Genomic DNA, 19,593 nt, shown 5'->3' on the forward strand with positions numbered 1-19,593 from the left:
AACTTTTGCAAAATATTTTCAAATTGAAAATTTGAAAAAATTGTTTTCAAATTCTATGTTTTGATATGCTTAACATTATGCCAAATCACTACTGGAGCTGTCACACTTTCATCTGGCTAAAAGCAATTTTTGATAAGCAAGAAAACTTGCAATAAGTTGTTATGCAAAAATATGCCCGTTGTACAGCAAGAAAAAAAATGTTTTGCTATGAAATAAAAAAGCTTTTAAGTTGTTTTGATTAGTTCTACAGAGTCTGCAAAGAATAATTTTAAAAGCAAAATTATTCCTTTTTGAAATTTTCCACAGATTTTTACGACAAACGTCTGTTCCACACTTACATGTTTAAAAATAGTGCAAAAGATACAAGGATATTTGTTCTAAATTTAAATACTACGGGCAAGATCATACTGCGATTGACATGTGGAAGTGAGTGAACAATTTCTCTTTTGTGCTATTTAATAGATTTATCCTGAACCTCTTATTTTATATCCTGCATTTGTATGCACTCTTTTTTTCAGTGGATGAGGAAGTGAACACAAGACATGAACATCAGATCTAAACAACCATGCCATAAACTATACTGTCCAGCAAACTTAAGATGTCACTCTCTCTCTGCTGCAATAGTTTCTTAAGTAGGCAAAAAAAAGAGCAAGCTGCTAATGTAAACAGAACAAATACAAGTTAAATATACCAGACAGAAAAGGCACGAAATTATCAGCAGCTCCTCTTGGGATTCTTCACATTTGCCTGTACCCTAATAGTTCTTTCACTGCAAGTAAGTAAAACACTAATACTTTAGAGAATGTCAGGTATCTCGACCTATGCAGTTAGATAATTACATCTGGTTCAGTAAGCCTGAAGTTTCTGTGACTGTTCTGCAAAATCTTGTTCTAACTGCTGACAAGCCCTAGCAGCTCTGCGGAACGCAATCTTTCCAGAAATTTGTGAGATGTTGCGTTAGGCATTAAGATAGCCTCTGGCAGTCTGGCTTTATATCACTTTTGTCTCCTCCTTCTGTTGGATGTTTTAAAGAGCAGTATCTCCAAATTTCCCAGTACTCTCTCAGAGAGTTCTTCAAGCCAGCATTCAGAGGCTACCTGCGTATTGACAACAGCAATTTCTCACACTCAGAAGGGATGCACAAGGCTTCAGCTGCAGCCCTAAGGGATCTCTCTAACACATCCACAGGCTTCATCTCTGAATATATCAGAGATCTACTATATCAGGTAGTTATTGATATTCCATCAGTGTCATTGGTTTGCCTTACCACATCATTCTTGCGGACGCTTACCTCCTGCACAAACACTGGATGGCTCAGCTGCTAGGATCTCAATGCAAGATTTCTTGAGAATCTGTAAGATTTAGATAAATGCATTTTTGGTGATCTTTTTATCTATGCTTTATTAACACAGGAATGAGTACCTTTTTTTAGGTTTCAGAATAGCCAACTTACTGAATCAATGGTTCCTCTAAGGGCATAAAAGCCTCCCGTAACTGGAAAAACATGATCGATGCTGTCAGCAATTGTTGACAGCTGCAAAGAAAGACAATCATAAATCATGAGGAAAATAAAATCACAGTGAATAGAACTGGGCTCCTTCATACTTGCTAAAAGACATCATACTGACACGAAATGATTTATGCCTCAAGTAATTAAATAAATGCCTTCAACTGATGCTGTTATATCTGCACTAGTGTAACAAAAACAAAACAAGAAGCAAGCAAGCAGGATTACCTGAGTTTCATTGAAGTCTTTCACTCCAACACAATAAACAATAGCTCCAAAGCTTCTGGCTCTGTTGGCCTACATGAGAAAAAGAGACAGTAAGTGCAAAGCCATGTAATCAGTAGAGCCAAAACAGTAAATGCCTACACATGAGCTAGTTTAGGTAAACATGAAGGTGACTTACTTCTTGTTCTGCATAATAAAACTGAACATCTTGCAACTCTCCATCCGTCAGAGCAATAATCACACTAGCAGTCCGAACTCCTACATGGACAACAGTGAACAGTTAGAGCACATACAGATGACACAAGATTGAACAATGAAAGTAAGAGAAGTGACGCATGTCTCGTTGCTGACAAAAATACAAAACCACAAGGCCAGACTCTCAGCCTGATCTGTATGGACTTGATTGGAGATGCACTGATCTACCCCAGCTGAAGGTCAGATGCATGGCAACATGCAACAAGCAGGAACCCATGCACCTTCATCACACACAAGCAGCACTTAAGGGGGAGTAATGCTCTGGCAAAGTCCATGCACAAACTTTGTCCTGTGTAAAACACAGTATCTGGCCAAGGCTATATCTAGACCCTTCATGTGGGGAAATGGCAAAATGGAAAATACTTCTCTACGTGAGCATTGTCCAGAGACTGCTGATATGAGACCTCTGCAAGAGGAGCTTTCCTACCACCCTACCTTTCCCTCCATCAGGTTTTAAAGCAGCAACCCCACTGAACACAGCATGAAAAGGTGCTGCCATAGGAGGGTCAGTCCTATACTTCTCATGCAAGGAAGAGTGTTGGTGAAGTTCATAGGAATTCTGAGAGCAAAAAAAAATGCAAGACCAGATCCACTGGAGAAAATACATGTCTTGTGCTAAGCCATTTCATGTCCCAACTATTCTTATATGAAAAGAATGCACAGACTTTGGATAGCTATGTATGTAACGTGGTACAGAATACAATATGACCTGGAAAAATGCAAGATATTAAAAATTTAATCCCAAATAATATGCAAACTATGGTTCAACACACCATTCTGCTTCAATAATTCTCACTAATGTGTGCACACATTACTTTCAGGGAAGTATTTATTATTTTATCAGAATAATCTGGTACAGTTTCAAGTGTCTTTCCTGATATTGTCTGAAACTAAAGACTGATTAGCTTTGACAGGTTTCTTATGCCATGCAGTCCTTCCCATGTCATGTCAACACAGACATAAAACCTTAAAAATGACCTGCAACTTTGGAGGGGAAAAAAAGCTTGGATTCCCATATTCATCATTTTTTTGGCTGAGGATGCTTGAAAGAGGCCATAAAGAATCTAAACTTTGTTTTCTTCTGAATTTTTGTTTCTTTCCCAATACTTTATTTTATAAATCCAGATGTCATCTACTCCTTTTTCCTTCCTAACCAACTTAGCTAGGAACTAAGCAACTACTCTCTGTCTTTTAGGAAGAGGTAAAACAGTTCTCTTTAGCTCATCAAAACTCTTGATTTGCCTGGTAGAAGCAAGTGAGAAGCCATACAAAAGAGTTGCTGCTCAAGTCTCCACATGCACACCCTATTTTATTATAAGGCATTGACACTTAAGAATCTTACAAAAAGGCCATCTATCTACAACTGGAAAAAAACTAATTTCAGGGTGCAAACTAGGCAGAAAGTGCTCAGTTCAACTTCTTAGGCCTGTTTTTTTCTTTTTTCTCCCCTCTCCCACAAAAAAAAAAAAAAAAAAAAAAAAAAAAAAAAAAAAAAAACCACACACAAATACATTTCCCTCTCCAAATTTAGCAAAAAATTGCATAACAAACTCAGATTCTAATCCTAACTTTTTCACACTGATGGAAAAAATCTCCAGCTGATCACACTCGTACCTATGCTAACAAGAAGGAGAACCTGGGGGCACGAAGCAGACAGGGCTGAATTCATCAGGGCAGGGAGATTCATCAGGACAGAGCAGGGCAGGGCAGGGTGAAGGTGTTCCTGTCCCCTAGATGCAGTATGGGCAGCTCCGGCTGCAATGTTCTGGTCTGTATTCTGCACTGGGTCAGATCTGGGATTATAATGGTCTCCTCTGGTCTTAATAAACCATGAATCATGCATCTGAAAGTAGGGCTGTAGTCAAAATGGAATGCAATGATTGTGTAACACCAGTCCCTTCTCCAACACTTCTTTCAGCGGGTTTACTGCAGGTCACATAAAGAACACCATCACCCCTGTCTTTTCCATGCAGATATGTAACAATTGATAAGCAATGCCTACCTCCATAGGTTTCATGGTAAATCTGCTCATTTGCCTGCAACAAATTTTAGAACATTATTAGCTCTTGAGTGCAGAAGAAGAAAGGAGATCAAAGTTTGCATATATAAATCAAAGAAAGGAGGTGTTGTGGTGTGTACCCTTTTAAATCCTTCATGCATGAACGTGTCTCCTCCAGGCACTTCATACTGAAGAATTTCAAGACCTCGTCTTATGGCTTCCCTTTGGATTAAAAAAAAAAGAATTTTATTAAGAGGTGGTTTTCCCCTCCCCCCGTGAGATATTCCTGTAACCCAGCTAGATCACACATCCTGTCAATACATGGCACAAAGCACATACACACCAGCTAAAACACTTGTAAAACTAAGATTAAAAAACAGTTGTGACATGAGCTGAGCACCCAGAGAAGCACAAAACCAGGCATATGATACAATACTGGGGTTAATACATTTTTAAGGGTGAAATGCTGACACTGCTCCCTCATTCTGCTATATTGTCAGCCAGGAAAAGACTGAATTAGAGCAAATGCCAGATATTGAACACTGACAAACTGCAGATGGAATGAGAATTTAAAAGCTTATGGCCCTGTCATGAAAATGGGATGACTAAAAGCTCATTATTCAATCAATCATCAGGACAGTTGGGATTAAGACTTTTCCATTATAAAGACAGAGGCCAGAAAACATGAAAATAGGATGGGAATGAGAATTTCCTGTCCCAGACGAGAGGCTCAAACTTCTTCATACAGTTTCCTGGTACAAGAGTGACTTGGACACCATCACTCCTGTTGCATAGCTTCCTACTCCGCAAACAAACACCTGGAAACCAAGAGGATCACTCAGGGAAATTAAAACTAGTTTTCCTGATTACTTAAAGATTCACAGCCACAAATACAGGGGAAACAGGAGTATGTGGGATTAAGGTAAAAATCAGGGGCTGGGATTAGGGATGTCCTTCATACCACATTCAACACTATTTTCCTATTTGAAAATAGAAAATTCCCCCTGGGAAAAGTAAAGAAGTTTGACCTCTGTCTAGACAACAGAAGCCTGAGGGCTTGATTGTGAAGGTGGCAACAAGAATTTTGCTCTGGCCTAAGACTCTCCTAAAAAGGCTGTGGCCTGGCTGCACAGTGGCAAAGCACCTCTTGCACAGGTGTTGTCCAAAGGCAGGGATGCAACAGCCTGGCAGATAACACTCCAGCACCATTGGTACAATCACTGCTGGCATCAAGCAGGTACCTGAGCTGATGCCACACTGAAGACTGACACAGAGCTCTGCGTCCTAGTTTTGGGGCCACTCATTGAGAGTGACTTGAGAGGAGGGGTGGAGGGATGAAAGCTGGGAAGTACTTGCCTGTTTTCTGTTAATTTCATGATTGTAGTGCCTCGTGAAGAAAAAACGATGAAAGACATGCGCAGCATTGGACTGAAACAGAAGAACAAGCCAGATCCACGTCTCATACACATTACTTCAGCAGATTTTCATTTCATAAGGAGTGAATGAGAGATAATGCATGAACATGTGTATGTGTACATATACGTAATCAATTTTAAAATACCATCTAAGAAAGCTTTACCTTATGAACTTCTCAGCCAGGCTTTCCACAAAAGAGTAAATCTCTGTCCAATGATTTCTGACACTTCCAGATCTGTATACAAAACATAATGGATTACCTTCATCGTATTTCACAGTGAAATTCCTTGTAGCACTCTGAATTTTAAGATTGTGATAGTCTGGAGGTGGCTAGAGACACAACCTGGACAGAGGTCCACAGAGATGGGGCAGCTAGCTCTGGTGAGGCTTCTACAGCAGTTGTGCTGGAAGTGGTAACAGAACAATTATTACAAAACCCACTGACCTAAACACAAGTAGAAATATTTTTTTTAAATATTTGTTACATAAAATATTTATAAAATGAATTGAACTAGAAGAAAATATTTGACATTGCTAAATTATCTGCTAACAGATTATTTACTTTCCTAGAGCACAGCTCTGCTCTTGCAGCCACACAGAAAGTCCGGACTGGTCTTTGACCCTCCCAGAACGCGTGGGAGAATGTTTCCATGAATTACTGTTTGTTTCAAAAGAAAAAGCTTTTGAAGTAATTCAGAGGGGGAAAGGCAGTACTAATAGCTAACACACAGCACTAGCGTTCTGCAGAGTCGATCCCTGCCTGCTACAAACTTCCTGTGAAAACTTGGGCAATAAGTTATATGCACAAACTTAGGGGTTTTTGCTCCCATTCCTGATCCATAAACTGCATTACTCACACTCCATGGCTTTTCTCAGTTTGGTCTTACATTCTCAGCAACCCTAGCAGTCTTGTGGGACTCAGACCACAGAGCCCTGCGTGCAGCATATCTACAGTGCAGTTGATTTGCACTGTATGGATCTACGGCATACACTTCCAAGCCACTTGAAAGGCTACAAAACATGAGAAGTCAATGGTGTGAAAAGCCCTCCCTAGGACTGTGGTGTTCATGAATGAATGGCTCATTCACTTGGCTTGCAAGGTGAACGCCTGCATCAAGTGTCTTGGGCACAAGTAGAGAGATGAATAGTGCAGCAGCATGTCCTGAAGGATCACAGAGGTTTAGACGCAAGAACTAAAATACTTATGAAACGTAACTACTGAAGTAAGAAACAAATTTTTGCCTTAGGTTTCCTTTTACACAGCAAATGTCTAATGACAGTTAGTGTGTTAGAAAAGGGAAATAAAATTGCAGTTCTGCTATGGGTTTTCAAAGCAATCCTATATCCACCCCTATACACCAGGTACACCCCTATACACCAGCAAAGAGAAGTCCATGCGTGTAGTGCAATATGGCACTGCATGCCTTGCAGCAGTGCTAGTGGGATGAAGGAGAGCAAAGAAAGGGACAAAAACCATCAAGGGACCACTGAAGTATTTAAACTTGAATGAGCCTGCCTGTGTGCTTTGATGCTACTTTTCTGGAGAACTGGTGACTCATTCACAGAATAAACTGGTTATCAAACAATGAAGAAATTAAATTGCCAGACAGCAAGGGAGGGCAACAAAGCACCAGAAACTGATCAAACCAAGGACTACTCAGTCTCCAATTTGTGTGTCAGTCAATGGATGAGCCAAATTCACATATTTGTGAACAGTGCCAAGAAAAGGTGATGGCATTACTAGCAAACAAGCCATTTTCTTATCATAAAAAAAAGTACATACTTCACATAGTCATGGATTAAGGAGTGCTTTTTCAAAAGGGATCTGAAGCAGTCCAACACCTACATGTATAATTCTCTAGGATTCTTCTGGAAGTCCCAGACTAAGCCTCTAAGTTAGCTGAACTCAGATTTACCTTGAACCTAAGCAAGGTTCAGGATATCAAGATCTATGAATTTAGAGCTCCCAACTTTTATTTTTAAGTTACCCTCCCACCCCACCCAGAGATGACACTTCATTTTCTCTCTGAGCTTGCTATCCTATTTCAGTTCCATTCTTGCAGTTTCCAACAGGGTTACTTCATTATACAGAATACTGGCTTCCTACTCAGAAAACACGGATCTATTTTGAATGAGGTATCAAATTTCTACTGCCAGCTGCAGAGGTAATGATGCAATCCAAAAAAGAAAGTAGCAACTAATTCTCTTCATAATGGCAACAAATCATCATCATTTCCAGTACCTTCTTAGAACTCTGAATTGCTTTTTCTTTTTTTCTTTCTTTCTCCTCTTACATACCTAATTTTTAGGCGAAGAACAGCTTGATAAAAAAACAACAGACACTGAAAATTTAAGAAAGTTGTATATCATTAATAGTGGAAAAACACAAACACGGTACAAATGCACAGATAGCCTTAATACTATGCACTTCCTATGCACTCAGATAACCTTAAATATAACAAAACATCCCATCTTTGAAAGCACGAGTGGTGTTAAGAGTAACAAGAAGTGGCTGTAATAAATCTATAGGTACCTACCCCTGAAAAGCTAAGGATGCCTCTGTCATGCACTAGTCCTTGCAGGAAGCATACTGTCACAGAGCTACAACCCTGCTGAGCAGAGGCACTTCAGGGCAGCAGGGGGTTTCCTCCTCCACTGGGAGGAATTCTGCACCCACACATGGCTTATTTCTTGACTGTCAGCTGGGAAATGTCAAAGCCAGACAGAAGCTCTAGCAAGAAAAGTTTTACTGTTTCCAAATCTTATATGAAGAGGGCCAGGGAAGTGGTCAGCACTTAACTACTTCCTCCATCACACTCCTTCAAGCTCAGGTGTTGTCCTGTTGACACTGATGCTCAAACACAACCAATGCTGGTAATGTCAAAGCCCTCAAGAACCAGAGGTGGCCTGGCTTACAAAAGGACATGATTTCCCCTCCCTGCCCCTCCAATTCCTCTCTAAATTGGCCACTTTAGTGATAGAATAATGAAAATTTCCAACAACAAAATGCAATTTTACTGTATATAGCTTTGCTAAGCTATATACTAAGCTGCCCGCTACTGTCAAATAGTACTCCCAACACTGACAGAAACAGAAGTAGCCCAGCATTAGGGAAAATACCGAGACATTTCACTGCTTTCTGCATCTTAGCTTTAATACCACAAAAACCTTTTTGCTGGCAGCACAAACTAACATGCTGTGCTGCGTGGCTGGATGGAACTAGGAAGTTTCTGCCTTGCTTCTCCACGGCAAGTGGGAGGCTGTGACTTAAACCCCTCCAAGCATACTCTTAGCTCATTTCTGACAAAGGTCAATGCTTGAAAGACACCCATTTTCAACTCCACCGTTCCTGATCCTAGATTAAGTATGAGGTCTTTCATACTCTCTGCACCACAGATTATTCCTGGACATCTTCACAGCCTGACTTTTACAGCAGTTTTGGTGCCTTTACCATTTTAGTCCTATGATAAATGAGAGGAAAAAAAAAAAAAAAAAAGTAATTCCTGTTAACCAGCCTACTGGTTCTAATAGGAGCCTCAGACAAAGCTGGCATGTTGTCCCAAACTGCCATCATCAGTAACCAACCCCAAACAGATTCATTGCCTGGCCTGTTTGGCCACTCCCATAAGATTTCAGGGGAGCAGTGAAGACTTATGAATAATAAGGAAAGCATCAGCCAAACACAGATCAGCACGGTGTAGAAAGCACACCGGGTAGAAGACCCATGCTTGGCCACCCTCACCAGCAGGTTGGGGAAGCCATGTGGCAGCAATGCAGCCAGGTAACCCTACACGCCCTGCAGAGCATTCAGTCAGAGACCCCTGTGGGTAATGACCCACCGCTTACTGGTGGCTCATGCACCCTCCAGAGCCAGGCAGGAAGACAAGGTCTCAGTACTCAGAAGTTACACGATTCTCGTGGTGAAGGCAAACACAGAGCAACAGACAGCTCCTGCAGAGAGCCAGAATGCTGCAGAGAACAAACATATCAGGGGCTGCTTCTGCTGCTGGCTCGCTAGGCTGAGACTGGAGCAAATCCAGCAGAATTCCCCCTGGTCCATACCTAAGGAACTGGCATCAGAATTGGGCCCAACCAGAGCACAAAACCCACAGGAGTTGCTGGGAGCTTGCTCCCCAGTGCCCAAACTTAGTTCCCATTACACACGAGACAAAGAGAGGAGTCAGCAAACCACAACATAGGAAAGAATGCACTCCCTGCCTCATGGCCCGCGCTAAAGGAGCAGCTGCTGCTCCTGCTGCCGTTTTCCTGAATTTCACATTGCTACTGCTGGATGGGAGGGGAAAAAAAGAGGAGGCCGGTAAGTATTTCTGGGGGCGGAAGGAAGTGATGTGATCGCAGGCCTCGATTCTGCTCCTGCTTACTTTGGAGTGACTCCGTGCAACTTAGCGGAGCTCTGCATCAGTGTAAAAAACACAGTGAGCGGTGTCAGAGTCATGCCTGACCCTTGCTGATGGCACAGCACAACCTGGGCTGGAGTCAGCCCTTCCTGTCCTAGCAGCCCCCAGAGGCAGTGGAAACTGGAGGCAGAGAAGCCAAGCAGGACGACTTGGCACCCAGGCCATCACACTCCACCCTACTACTTTGGGGTCATGTCTGAGGTGCCTGTCCCAGGACATACGTGATCCACAGTTATAGCTAAACTCACTGCCAGGAGCCCACAGTGCTGCAATACACCTCAGACCTGCAGCTCTATAGTGAGAGCCAATACCCAGGCATTGTCCAAACAGCCCACGTTTATACTACCACACTCACAGAGCAGGCAGCAGGACTCAGAGCCTCAAGCAGGAGAGGGAAACCCCTTGAAAATGAGGAGCTGCCCCTTGTCCTACATTTCACACACACCCAACATTTGCCTGTCTCTTACTAATTATCTGATGGCAGCTATTTCAGAGATCCCAGAGGGAAAAAAAAAAAAAAAAAGAAAAAAGAAAAAAAAAACACAAACCACAAACCTGTTATTACTGATTCTGGGTTCAGTTTGAGTGTGGTGTCAGGGGAATAAAACAGCTATCAAGTTTGCTGGTCCCTATAAGTATCCCCTTGAGCTAATGGTGGCCTTCAATACAGCCCTTTGCTCAGAAATAAGGCAGTTTGTTGTTATTTGGAGAGAGCTCTTTGTGGCCACAACCACATTGCAGACAGCAGGAGAATTCTTGCACATGGCTAATAATGGCTCTGCAATAAAAGCAAACCCTGGGGCATCTAGTTTGTTGTGGCTTCAGACATGCACGCGCATGTTCATCCATCCCTCATCTCCCTTCTTGTGAGCCAGCAGAGCATTCAAAGTGACAAGGGCCCTCCTCTCTCAAACAATGCTTCTTGCAAGCATGGAAGGGACCTTCAGCGGGTGATTCATCCAGGCTAGGAAGAACTAGTTTATATTATCTGCTCCAAACGCAATTAGAAACACTGGCAGAATTGGCCACTCCAAAGCGGTCCTCACTGCAAAGTACTTACAATATTAATGGACAAGACAGGGACTGGAGCGGAGAGGAGAAAGATATGGAAAAGCGGCTAGGAAGCAGATTTTTCTTAGTCCTAGGCCAGTGCACCAAACACAGGACTCAAAAGTACTTGAATCCAAAAGGTTTTTTTATGAACAAAACCGTTAATTTACAGATGGCTTTGTCTTATAAAACTACTGACAAGATCTGCAGCAACATCCCTGACTTACATAAATCATCCCTCAAAACACCACCCATTGCTCTGGCTGTCTAATTCACAAATCCTGTCCTCCAGCATTACAGCTCTTGTGACACACCCAGCCACCTGAGAAGTACATTGCAAGGTAGAATTTGAAGGTCCTCTCAGACTGCATCCAACTACTTCAGACTTCCCAGGAAAGCTCCAGCGCTGCTCTGAGCAGCACCAAACCTGGAGGACCTGGTCTTAGCATGCCAGTCCTGTTGAACAAAACACAGGGAGCAAAGCAGAGCCCTCAGTCCCAGTCAGGCTGCAGCACTTGTAACAAGGTGCAAGCAGTAACTGTGAGCAGGGAAGCAAGGCTCTGGCACTGTCAAGAACTCAGAGGAGTCACTTCATTGTCTCCCTGTTTGAGATGAAAAGGTTTCGTGTTACCACACCTTGTAACAACTCAGACTGCATTGCATGTCAGCATTTGGCCTGCAAGCTTCATTACAAAAGTAATGAAATTCTCAATCACTGAGCTCAAGCAAACTGAAACCCTAAGTCAGGGGGAATCTTACAGTTTACTTCCTTGGCTCAAGCCCCAAATAAATCAGATGTAGTTACATGCCTAAATAGACTGCAAATGACAAGCTGCCATGGCTTTTTTTCCCCCGTTAACTGTACACATTTTATGTCAAATAACTGCTACCCATTAGCGTTGTCTTGGGTTTAACAAAGAAATTTTTCTTGGTGCAGGGGGAAGGGAATTCTTCCCTTCCAAAAGGCAAATCTGGCAGAATAATATCAGACAAAATGCAAACAAATAAAGCCTGGTTCCAATAACATAGGTATGTCTGAAGCTGAATAAAAATTTCCTTTGGAACATTCCATACAATTATACCTGGTTGTAAGGAAATCCCAACACTGGCTGCAACATAACCACAACAAAGGAAGATACAAAGGCAAAATACCAACAGGCTATGTTTTGAAAACAATAAAGAATATTGCTTACAGGCAGTTGGAGACTATGAGAGGTGTCATGTAGATGATGAGTTTACATTATAAAGGGGAAAAGAAGTCAGACAGAAAAGGAAAAGATACAGACACTAGACAACTATTTTTAAATATATATGGCAGTCAATGAAGTCTAAGGAACAAAACTGATACTTCTACTCTGACATTGAGTCCTCTCAATCTTGATATGCAGTTTATTACCTGCCTCAGGTCCCAAATCTTACAGTGAACTTAACTCTGGCTGCAACAGGCAGATATCCTTGCTCACCAAAATGGAGTTCAGCAGTGTTTGAAGTTAGAAGTGAAATACGAGATTTTTCAAAAGCAATGGGGTGAGGTGACAGAACACATGTTCAGGTACCTATCTCTGCCAGCACTCCAATTTCCGACCACAACATTGTTAGCTCCACTCCTCATGCCCTGCGTAGCACCCATGCACAGAACTGCATCAGTCCAAGATGCTGCAGAAAGGAGCTGCAGGAACTCCCTGGGCCAGCTCTGCCCCAACACTGGGGGACTGGGACCACGTGAATGCAGGGAGAAAGGCAGAGGGTTCCAGTGAGAGTCTAAAGCCAAAACTACTTGCTCTCACCAGTGCTTGTAATTCATGATTTTCATGAGTGCTAAATTCATTCAAAAAATTGGCAAGGAAATCGTGCATTCTTGGGAGGATAGGAGTAAAACGTGTTTACTGGACTCTTCTTTGTTTGCTTTAAATAAGACATATGGGGTGGGGAATAATCTGGAGATCATCAATGCACTATACTTGCCTTAAAGTGATTAAAAACATGGTCCAGAATAGCAGCTACTGAAATGCCTTTTGTTCTGATGGCCTTCTGGCTCGCCTAAAATTTGAGGAAGTATCAACTCATTTCCCACCCAACAATTCCCACAAAACAACTGTTTTTTTCAAGGTGAAGTGTCTGGGGGGGAACAACCAAGGGGAAAAAAAAAAAAAAAAAAAAAAAAAAAAAGAGGAGACAGGGAAGTTAATTTCCCATCTAATCAGCAGAGATTGTGCTCTCCTGCACCAGTTCCCTACCCAGTGGTGCTGACCTCTGGAGAGTGGCTTAGCAAGGGTAAAGGAAGGCATCTGCAAAACGGATTACCAGGGAGAAGGCTCAACCAGCTACATTGTGCTGATGTCTTTAGCAAAGTTGCTGCTATAAGCACAGGAGAAGCAGAACTGATGTGAAAAGCAAGACTGTTGGGGGCCCAAGAGACAGGAATACTGTGAAGAGGGACTATCCACAAGTTCAGGGGGAAGATGAGAAAGGGTAGTTGGTCCAGCCCCCAAAAAAACAATTGCTGCTCTAAAAGAAAGTCAGCCAGGGCCTTCAGACATCTGCACATCCATGGTCTGCGCTGTGGAAAAATGAAACATTTTCTCAAGGAAGCACAGCTCATTTTACCTCAAAATCCAAACAATTTTAGCAAACATCCCAGCAGGAAAAAAAATACTTTTTAGAATCTCACATTCTCCCTTGCTCCCCCCTCCCCCCCCCCAATTTTCCATCCTGTCCTACAGTCAAAAAATAACCAAAGATCTTTCTTTGTATTTGGTAAATACAGAAGTTCAGATCTGTCATATTAAGAATTGCCAAGAGCAAATATTTATGGCAGAGTTGGAAACCCTTTTAAAATCAGGACTTATATTTGTTGCACTAATCATTATGATGCCACCAGGCATGGTTATAATTAGAAAACACTAGAGGTCAGTCATCCTTTTTGCTGTGCAAGTGCGTTGCAATATGATTACAAACAACAGCTGGATGTTAACAGCAAGGCAGGGATGAAGGGGAAGTGTTTACATACTCAAGCACAAGGATGTCAATACAAGACCAGAATAGTCAAGCAGCTAAAGCCCTAAGAGGACATGTCCTCAGCAGTTCGGGATGGGTCTGAAAGAAGTCCTTCAAGCACTTCGACAACCAAAGCAAGTGAAGAGTGCTCAGCTACCCATTTACCTGTTTTAACTTAATAGCTATGGTTGTTTAAAGATGAACATGAGGTCTTTGTTATCACCTTCTTCTATCACGATCTCACCATATGCCACAGGAGAAATGAGTATACCAACAGCATGGTATATTGCTTTACCTCATGCACAGGACTCCACTTGGCTACAAACAGAAAAATCTCTGCTGCTTCAGTATAATACTTTGAAGCCTTCCAATACACATACAAATAAGCTCAAGCTTGCATAACTCGGAGTATGACATACAGACAGCACAAGTTTGCAGACTCTAGGCAGCCACTTCTGTAGCCAGCAAGTGTCCAGTTCTTGTAGCTTCAAGAGATTTGCTTATTTAAGTATTCCCAGAGACAAGACAGACCTACTGGGGCTCTGACATGGTCAGACAACCCTAAGGAGTACAGTAGCAGGTCTCCCTTCCACACATGCTGCTTTTCCCTTTCACTATGCCAGTTTCTTGGACATCCAAGGCTTAGTTCCGCTGCTCTGATCTTGCCTATCCCATAAAGTTAACATAAAGGGCTACAGTCAACTTCAGGAAAAGAAAAGCTGTAAGAATTCAGTGAGCTTCTCTTTCTAATTGGCACCACATACATTATACCGATAACTTCACAAGCAGATGATCTTTTCCCTCTGATGGTTCTTGCCTGCAGGATTAGATTCCCCACAGACTTCGCCTGGCAGAACGAAAAGAAAGTCATGACCCAATAAAGTCATTGCAGTAACACACAGTGCCTACATGCATAAGGAGAATGGTTTGCTGTCTTCTTCCAGTTTGCTTCCTACAGATGAGAGATTACATCTTTCTACAGGGAAGCAAAGCAGATTTAAAGTGATTTTGCTTCACCCAGGCTGACTTCACAGACAGGGTATGTCATTCAGCTAAAGAGTGTGCTACAGGATCACAGGATTAAAACCCAGGGTTTTCACAGAGTCAATGCTTCAATCCCATTGTTACACATCTAATTAAGACTGAATGTATCTAGCTCCATAATGGCAAGGCACCAGCAAAGGGCCCTGGAGATGTGGGGATACCTACCAGTATACCAGTGTTTTTCCTCTTTGGATTCTCCCATTAGAAATTAGAGCCAGGATACTTCCTAGATATGCATGAGCATGGATCCAGCTGTAAAACACATCCATCACACCTCCAGATTTGACCAGCTGCTTATAACTGGCTTCCTGCCTTCTCCCTACCAGGAATACCCTGACCCTTCTCAGCACTAATCTCTAGCTCCTTTCTAAAGAATTGTCCCAAGATCCAGAGTCTATCCACCTGCTGCCTCAACAAGTGTTCATGTCGTGCCAGATGTCACTGGATATATCTGTGACTAAACACCAGCAGCCAGCACGTACACTCTCTCTGAGTACCACACACATTGTGTTACAGCAGGGAAGCAGCATGGGACCTATGTCTCCTGAGATCTGCCACTCTAATATTACCCATGTGGATTGTAATGCAGCCTCATCAAGGCCAGAAGCAGCTCTGCCACTGGCCTGTAGGAGTGGAAATGGATTCTAAATCTACCCAGGCTCAAATAGCTTTTACTGTAGCTTTTTACCCAAGATATCCTCTTTCAGCCTCTTGAAGGTTATGAGGACGCAGTTTACAACTGAACACAAAGAGAATTTTCCCACTGAAACCTAAATGCATGACTTTTATACCAACCATGATAGGTCTGGTCTGACATGGAGCAATGCACAGAGGAAACAGCCCTGGGCCAAGAAGCAAGACCCATAGCCTGCTAAAAGAAAACATTATTTTGGGTCCACAACACTAAAGGGGATCTTAATTGCACAACCAGCATTCTATTGCTTGACATACCTAACTCTGAGCAAGTCACTTTGTTCTCTGCCTTGATCTCCTCAAATACAATGTGACTGAGAACAGCAACCACTCCAGGAAAGCGCTTTCTGATTTACAGAAGAGAAGTAGCACAGGAATGCTGTGTGCTGATTGCTAGGGGTGCACAATGGTATTGTAGACAAGGAAATCGCTCGGAAGACATACCATGCTACACAGAGAACCCATATTGCAATCACCAACATTTACTGTTACTGGGATCTCAGTAGAGGAAGTGGACATAACAGTACCAGGTGTGCCTTGAAACTGTGACGAGTGCAAATTTGAGCACTAACGCTAGCCCCTCACGGAGCTCCTTCCAGACAGGAAGGGGCCTTCAGGAACAAGTTCAGTGTAATAAAAAAAAAATAATAATAATCAACAAAACCCCCAGACAATGTGTTAGCACATCTTTTAGAAAAGCAGAATGTCTATGGTACTCTTCAGACCATTTTGCTCTAAAAGCAGAATCTTTACTAATGATGCTTTTCTCTTCTTCTGGAACATAGGGACTTGCTGGCTCCTGAGCGGTGGCAGCTTTTTGCCTGATGCAGGCTGTGCAGAAGGCCTGATGGACTGAACAGTTCTCCCAGCCGGGAAACAGCACAATGCAGACTTAGTACCTGGCTTACGTGCAAGGATCACAAAGAAAAGGCTTCGTTTTTCATAGTACCATGTCACATCCTGTCACATAATCCAGGATGTACTGGGTAAGATGACCATCACACTCACTGTATGCAGAAGACCAACAATTTACTCCTGGAGTGTAACCCTTGGTTGTCAAGCCAAAGCAGTGCACCAAGAAAAACAAATGTGGGCCTTCTGAGAACCACCTGTGGGTGTGCTAATTTACCACTGACTTCACTGGTACTTGCTGTAACGTGTCTACAAATGTGAGCTTAACCAAACCCTCAGGCCATATCTAAATTAGAATAGCGTGATATTAAAGAAAAGTGTTTGCCAACATATTTCAATAGATGTAACTCAGACATAGATTTAGGCAATTCTAAAGAAGCTGATCAGAAACAAATTTTATAAAACTATACCACAAGCATGTGAAAAAGGCAACTGTTACATACAAGCACTTGAATCTTAACTTTAGGTAGCTCTGCACAGACCGCTCTGGCATGGCTTAGTGCCACAGGCAGCATTTCAGCACTTTGCCAAAGCCCTGGCACCAGACTCCAGAAGTACCGGGGGCACTGACCACTGTCCCCTCGAACCCAACACCCACAGCTCACACACCGTGCAACCTGATGGTGACCTGATCTCCTGGGTTCGCATGTGTGACTAGCCCTGTGATAAAGCACAGGGCTCCCATAAATGCTGCCCTTGAGAACCGCACAAGTTTGGGGGAGCAAAACTGAGCCCCCTGCCCCACGCATCGTGCTCAGCACCAGGGGAGACGTGGGGAAGGCACCTGAAGAAACCAGAGGAGAGGGGAAAGCAACGTCCCTGCTGATGCAAGGAGGCAGTGAGGGGTGAATAAAGGTTTTTAAACGTGGCTGTCACTTACTTGTCCAGAATGAAGTAGAGATCAAAGGCACCGTGACAGGAGCGCTGCTCTTCTTGCTCTTCCTCCTCCTCGGGCCGGGCGCAGGAGGTTAGGCTCCCGCTCGCCAGCAAGAAGCAGCACAAAAACGCCGCTTTCTCCACGCCGCTCCTGCAACTCGCCATCTTTTCCCTTCCTTAAGTCTTCTTCCTCCCCCAGTCTCCCTCTGGCTGCCGACCTTACAGTATGTTCGGAAGCGCCAAGGGAGGAGAAAAAAAAAAAAAGAAAAAAAGAAAAACCACAAAAAACAACCTCACCACCACTGACTTCAGGATCTCAGCTCAGCCCCGCGGGCTCCGGACAGCCCTGCCCGCTGGCTCAGGGCTGGCTCAGGGCTGGGGGCTGAGCCCGGCCGGAGGGTCCCCAGAGCCCTGTCCCCATGCCCCAGCGCCTGCCCCCAGCGGCTCAGCCCCGGTCCCGCAGGGCGCGGAGCGGCTCCCTACGCGAGGGCCGGCGGCAGGAAGGGGCAGAGGGAGGGGAACGGCGGGGGGAGACAGGATCTTATGGGGGAAAGCTGAAGCGGGACTTTCCTGTTCCGGGATGCCGAGCGGGGAAAGGCTGCTGCGAGTGGGGAGACCGGGGGAAGGGAGAGGAGAGCCTCCCGTCCCGTCCCATCCCTTCCCGGGCTGCTCCGGGAGGAGAGGGGTAGTGGGGAGAGGGGAACCAGGTCGCTTTAGGGCATCATTGCAAAAACCTGGGAGAAAGCAGGGGCGAGGGGGGGAGTACGTGGTGCGGGCACATGTGCGAAATTGGGTTGCAGGGGACGAGGGTAATTGCAAAGTTTCTTGCCTGGGGAGGGGCGAAAGGACGGCGTTTTCACGCCTGTCTTATGTCACGGCGAATTGCTTCGTTGCTGTGGTAGAAAACTGAGTTTGCTCCCGCTGCGTCCAGCAGGCAATGAATAACGCTGAAACGAAAATCTTTTGATGGGGGCAGCAGAATCCCACCCGCCTGCCACCCACAGGGCACAAAGCGCTGCCCCGAAGAGCTGCCCCAGCTCATCTGGATGCTGCCTCCAAATTTTGCATAACTGCTGGCTGCCAGCCGCTTCTCCCTCCCCCACAGCCGCTGCAGCTCCTAATTAATGAAAAGAGCCACGGGGAGGGATGCGAGCGGAGTCACTTTGCATGACGGGCTTGGGACTAGACGTTTCCCTCTTTCTTGGGGGGAGGCTTTCGAGCAAGATTCAAGGGCGAGGCGATTCGCATCCCCCGTGGGGTGCTGGCACGCCGCCCCCCAAATACCCATCGCTTCGCTGGGGGCCGCTTCTCCTGGGGAGCCGAGCGGTCATGGGGGGGGGGGGGGGGGGGGCGCCGGCCGCTGTTCGGGAGCCACGAGCAGAAAGTGACACCTCCTCCCGGCGACAAAGCCTGCGCCGAGGGGGCGCACGGCCCCCGGCGAGGCACAGCACGGCTGCAAGGGCCACGGGGTGCTCCCTGCAGCCCCAAGGGGCTCTGTCCCGGGCCGTGTCCCCATGCACCCATCGGTCCCTTTCCTCCACGCACGACACGGACACGCGTGGACGCGGCTCGCCCCCGCCGCCCCGAGCCCCTGCCCCGTAGCAGCCCCCCGGTTTTCCACTCTCCCGGTTAAATCCCTGCGCGGTTCGAAGACGAGCGCATGGCCCGAGTTAACCACTTGAAAAGTTTTTTTGTGCGCCGGCCAGCTCGGACCCAGCGATTACTTAGATCATGGAGAAATCCAAGAAACCCACATCCTCCCTGGTGACATTCACAAAAAATGAGCAAGCGGCTGCTGGGCAGCAGGAATCCCCCGTCCTCCCGCTCCGCCCCGACGGTGCCCACTAGCGTCGGCAGCCTGCGCCTTCCCGCAGCCGCTCCGCAGCCCCGGCCCCTTGTCCCGGCGCCGTGTCCCGGGCAGGTCGCGATTGGCACTGCCCAGTGATTATCGCGACTGATGCTGGGAGCCCCCGGCCGTCCCCGGCCGTCCCGCAAACGCGGGCGCAGCGGGTGGCTTGCGGCCGTCCCCAGAGCCACCGCCGGGCTTCCCAGCCTGGCGTCCTCACCGGGGCGGACTGGGGAAGGCCCGGGACGAATTCGGCTGGACAGGCACCGGGTACGGAACGGGAGAGAGTCTCGCCACGTCTGCTCACCCCCTTCTCACTCCTTCTGTAGCTATTTGCGCAAAAGCCGCGCAAACG

At 45.1% G+C, this 19,593-nt stretch overlaps 1 protein-coding gene across 2 annotated transcripts in view; it reads right to left on the reverse strand.

The window, feature by feature from the left end:
* The window catches only part of ANTXRL (ANTXR like), a 54,436-nt gene extending 36,781 nt beyond the window's left edge, over positions 1-17,655 (reverse strand). Inside the window, exons 1-9 of one of the 2 annotated variants that reach the window (XM_032190996.1) lie at positions 17,397-17,655; positions 5,566-5,637; positions 5,343-5,414; positions 4,127-4,208; positions 3,990-4,023; positions 1,911-1,990; positions 1,736-1,804; positions 1,454-1,534; positions 1,292-1,352 (exon numbers count right to left, since the gene is read on the reverse strand). In XM_032190996.1, the coding sequence (XP_032046887.1) occupies positions 1,292-1,352; positions 1,454-1,534; positions 1,736-1,804; positions 1,911-1,990; positions 3,990-4,023; positions 4,127-4,208; positions 5,343-5,414; positions 5,566-5,637; positions 17,397-17,557 (712 nt within the window). In that variant the 5' untranslated portion in view covers positions 17,558-17,655. Of the gene's footprint in view, positions 1-1,291; positions 1,353-1,453; positions 1,535-1,735; positions 1,805-1,910; positions 1,991-3,989; positions 4,024-4,126; positions 4,209-5,342; positions 5,415-5,565; positions 5,638-7,939; positions 8,005-17,396 lie in introns of those variants that run through there. The other variant, XM_032190997.1, reaches the window with a different exon arrangement.
* Between the last annotated feature and the right edge of the window lie 1,938 nt (positions 17,656-19,593).

The sequence above is a fragment of the Aythya fuligula genome, chromosome 7 (genome assembly GCF_009819795.1).
Source record: "Aythya fuligula isolate bAytFul2 chromosome 7, bAytFul2.pri, whole genome shotgun sequence".
In the NCBI taxonomy this organism is placed as follows: Eukaryota; Metazoa; Chordata; class Aves; order Anseriformes; family Anatidae; genus Aythya; species Aythya fuligula.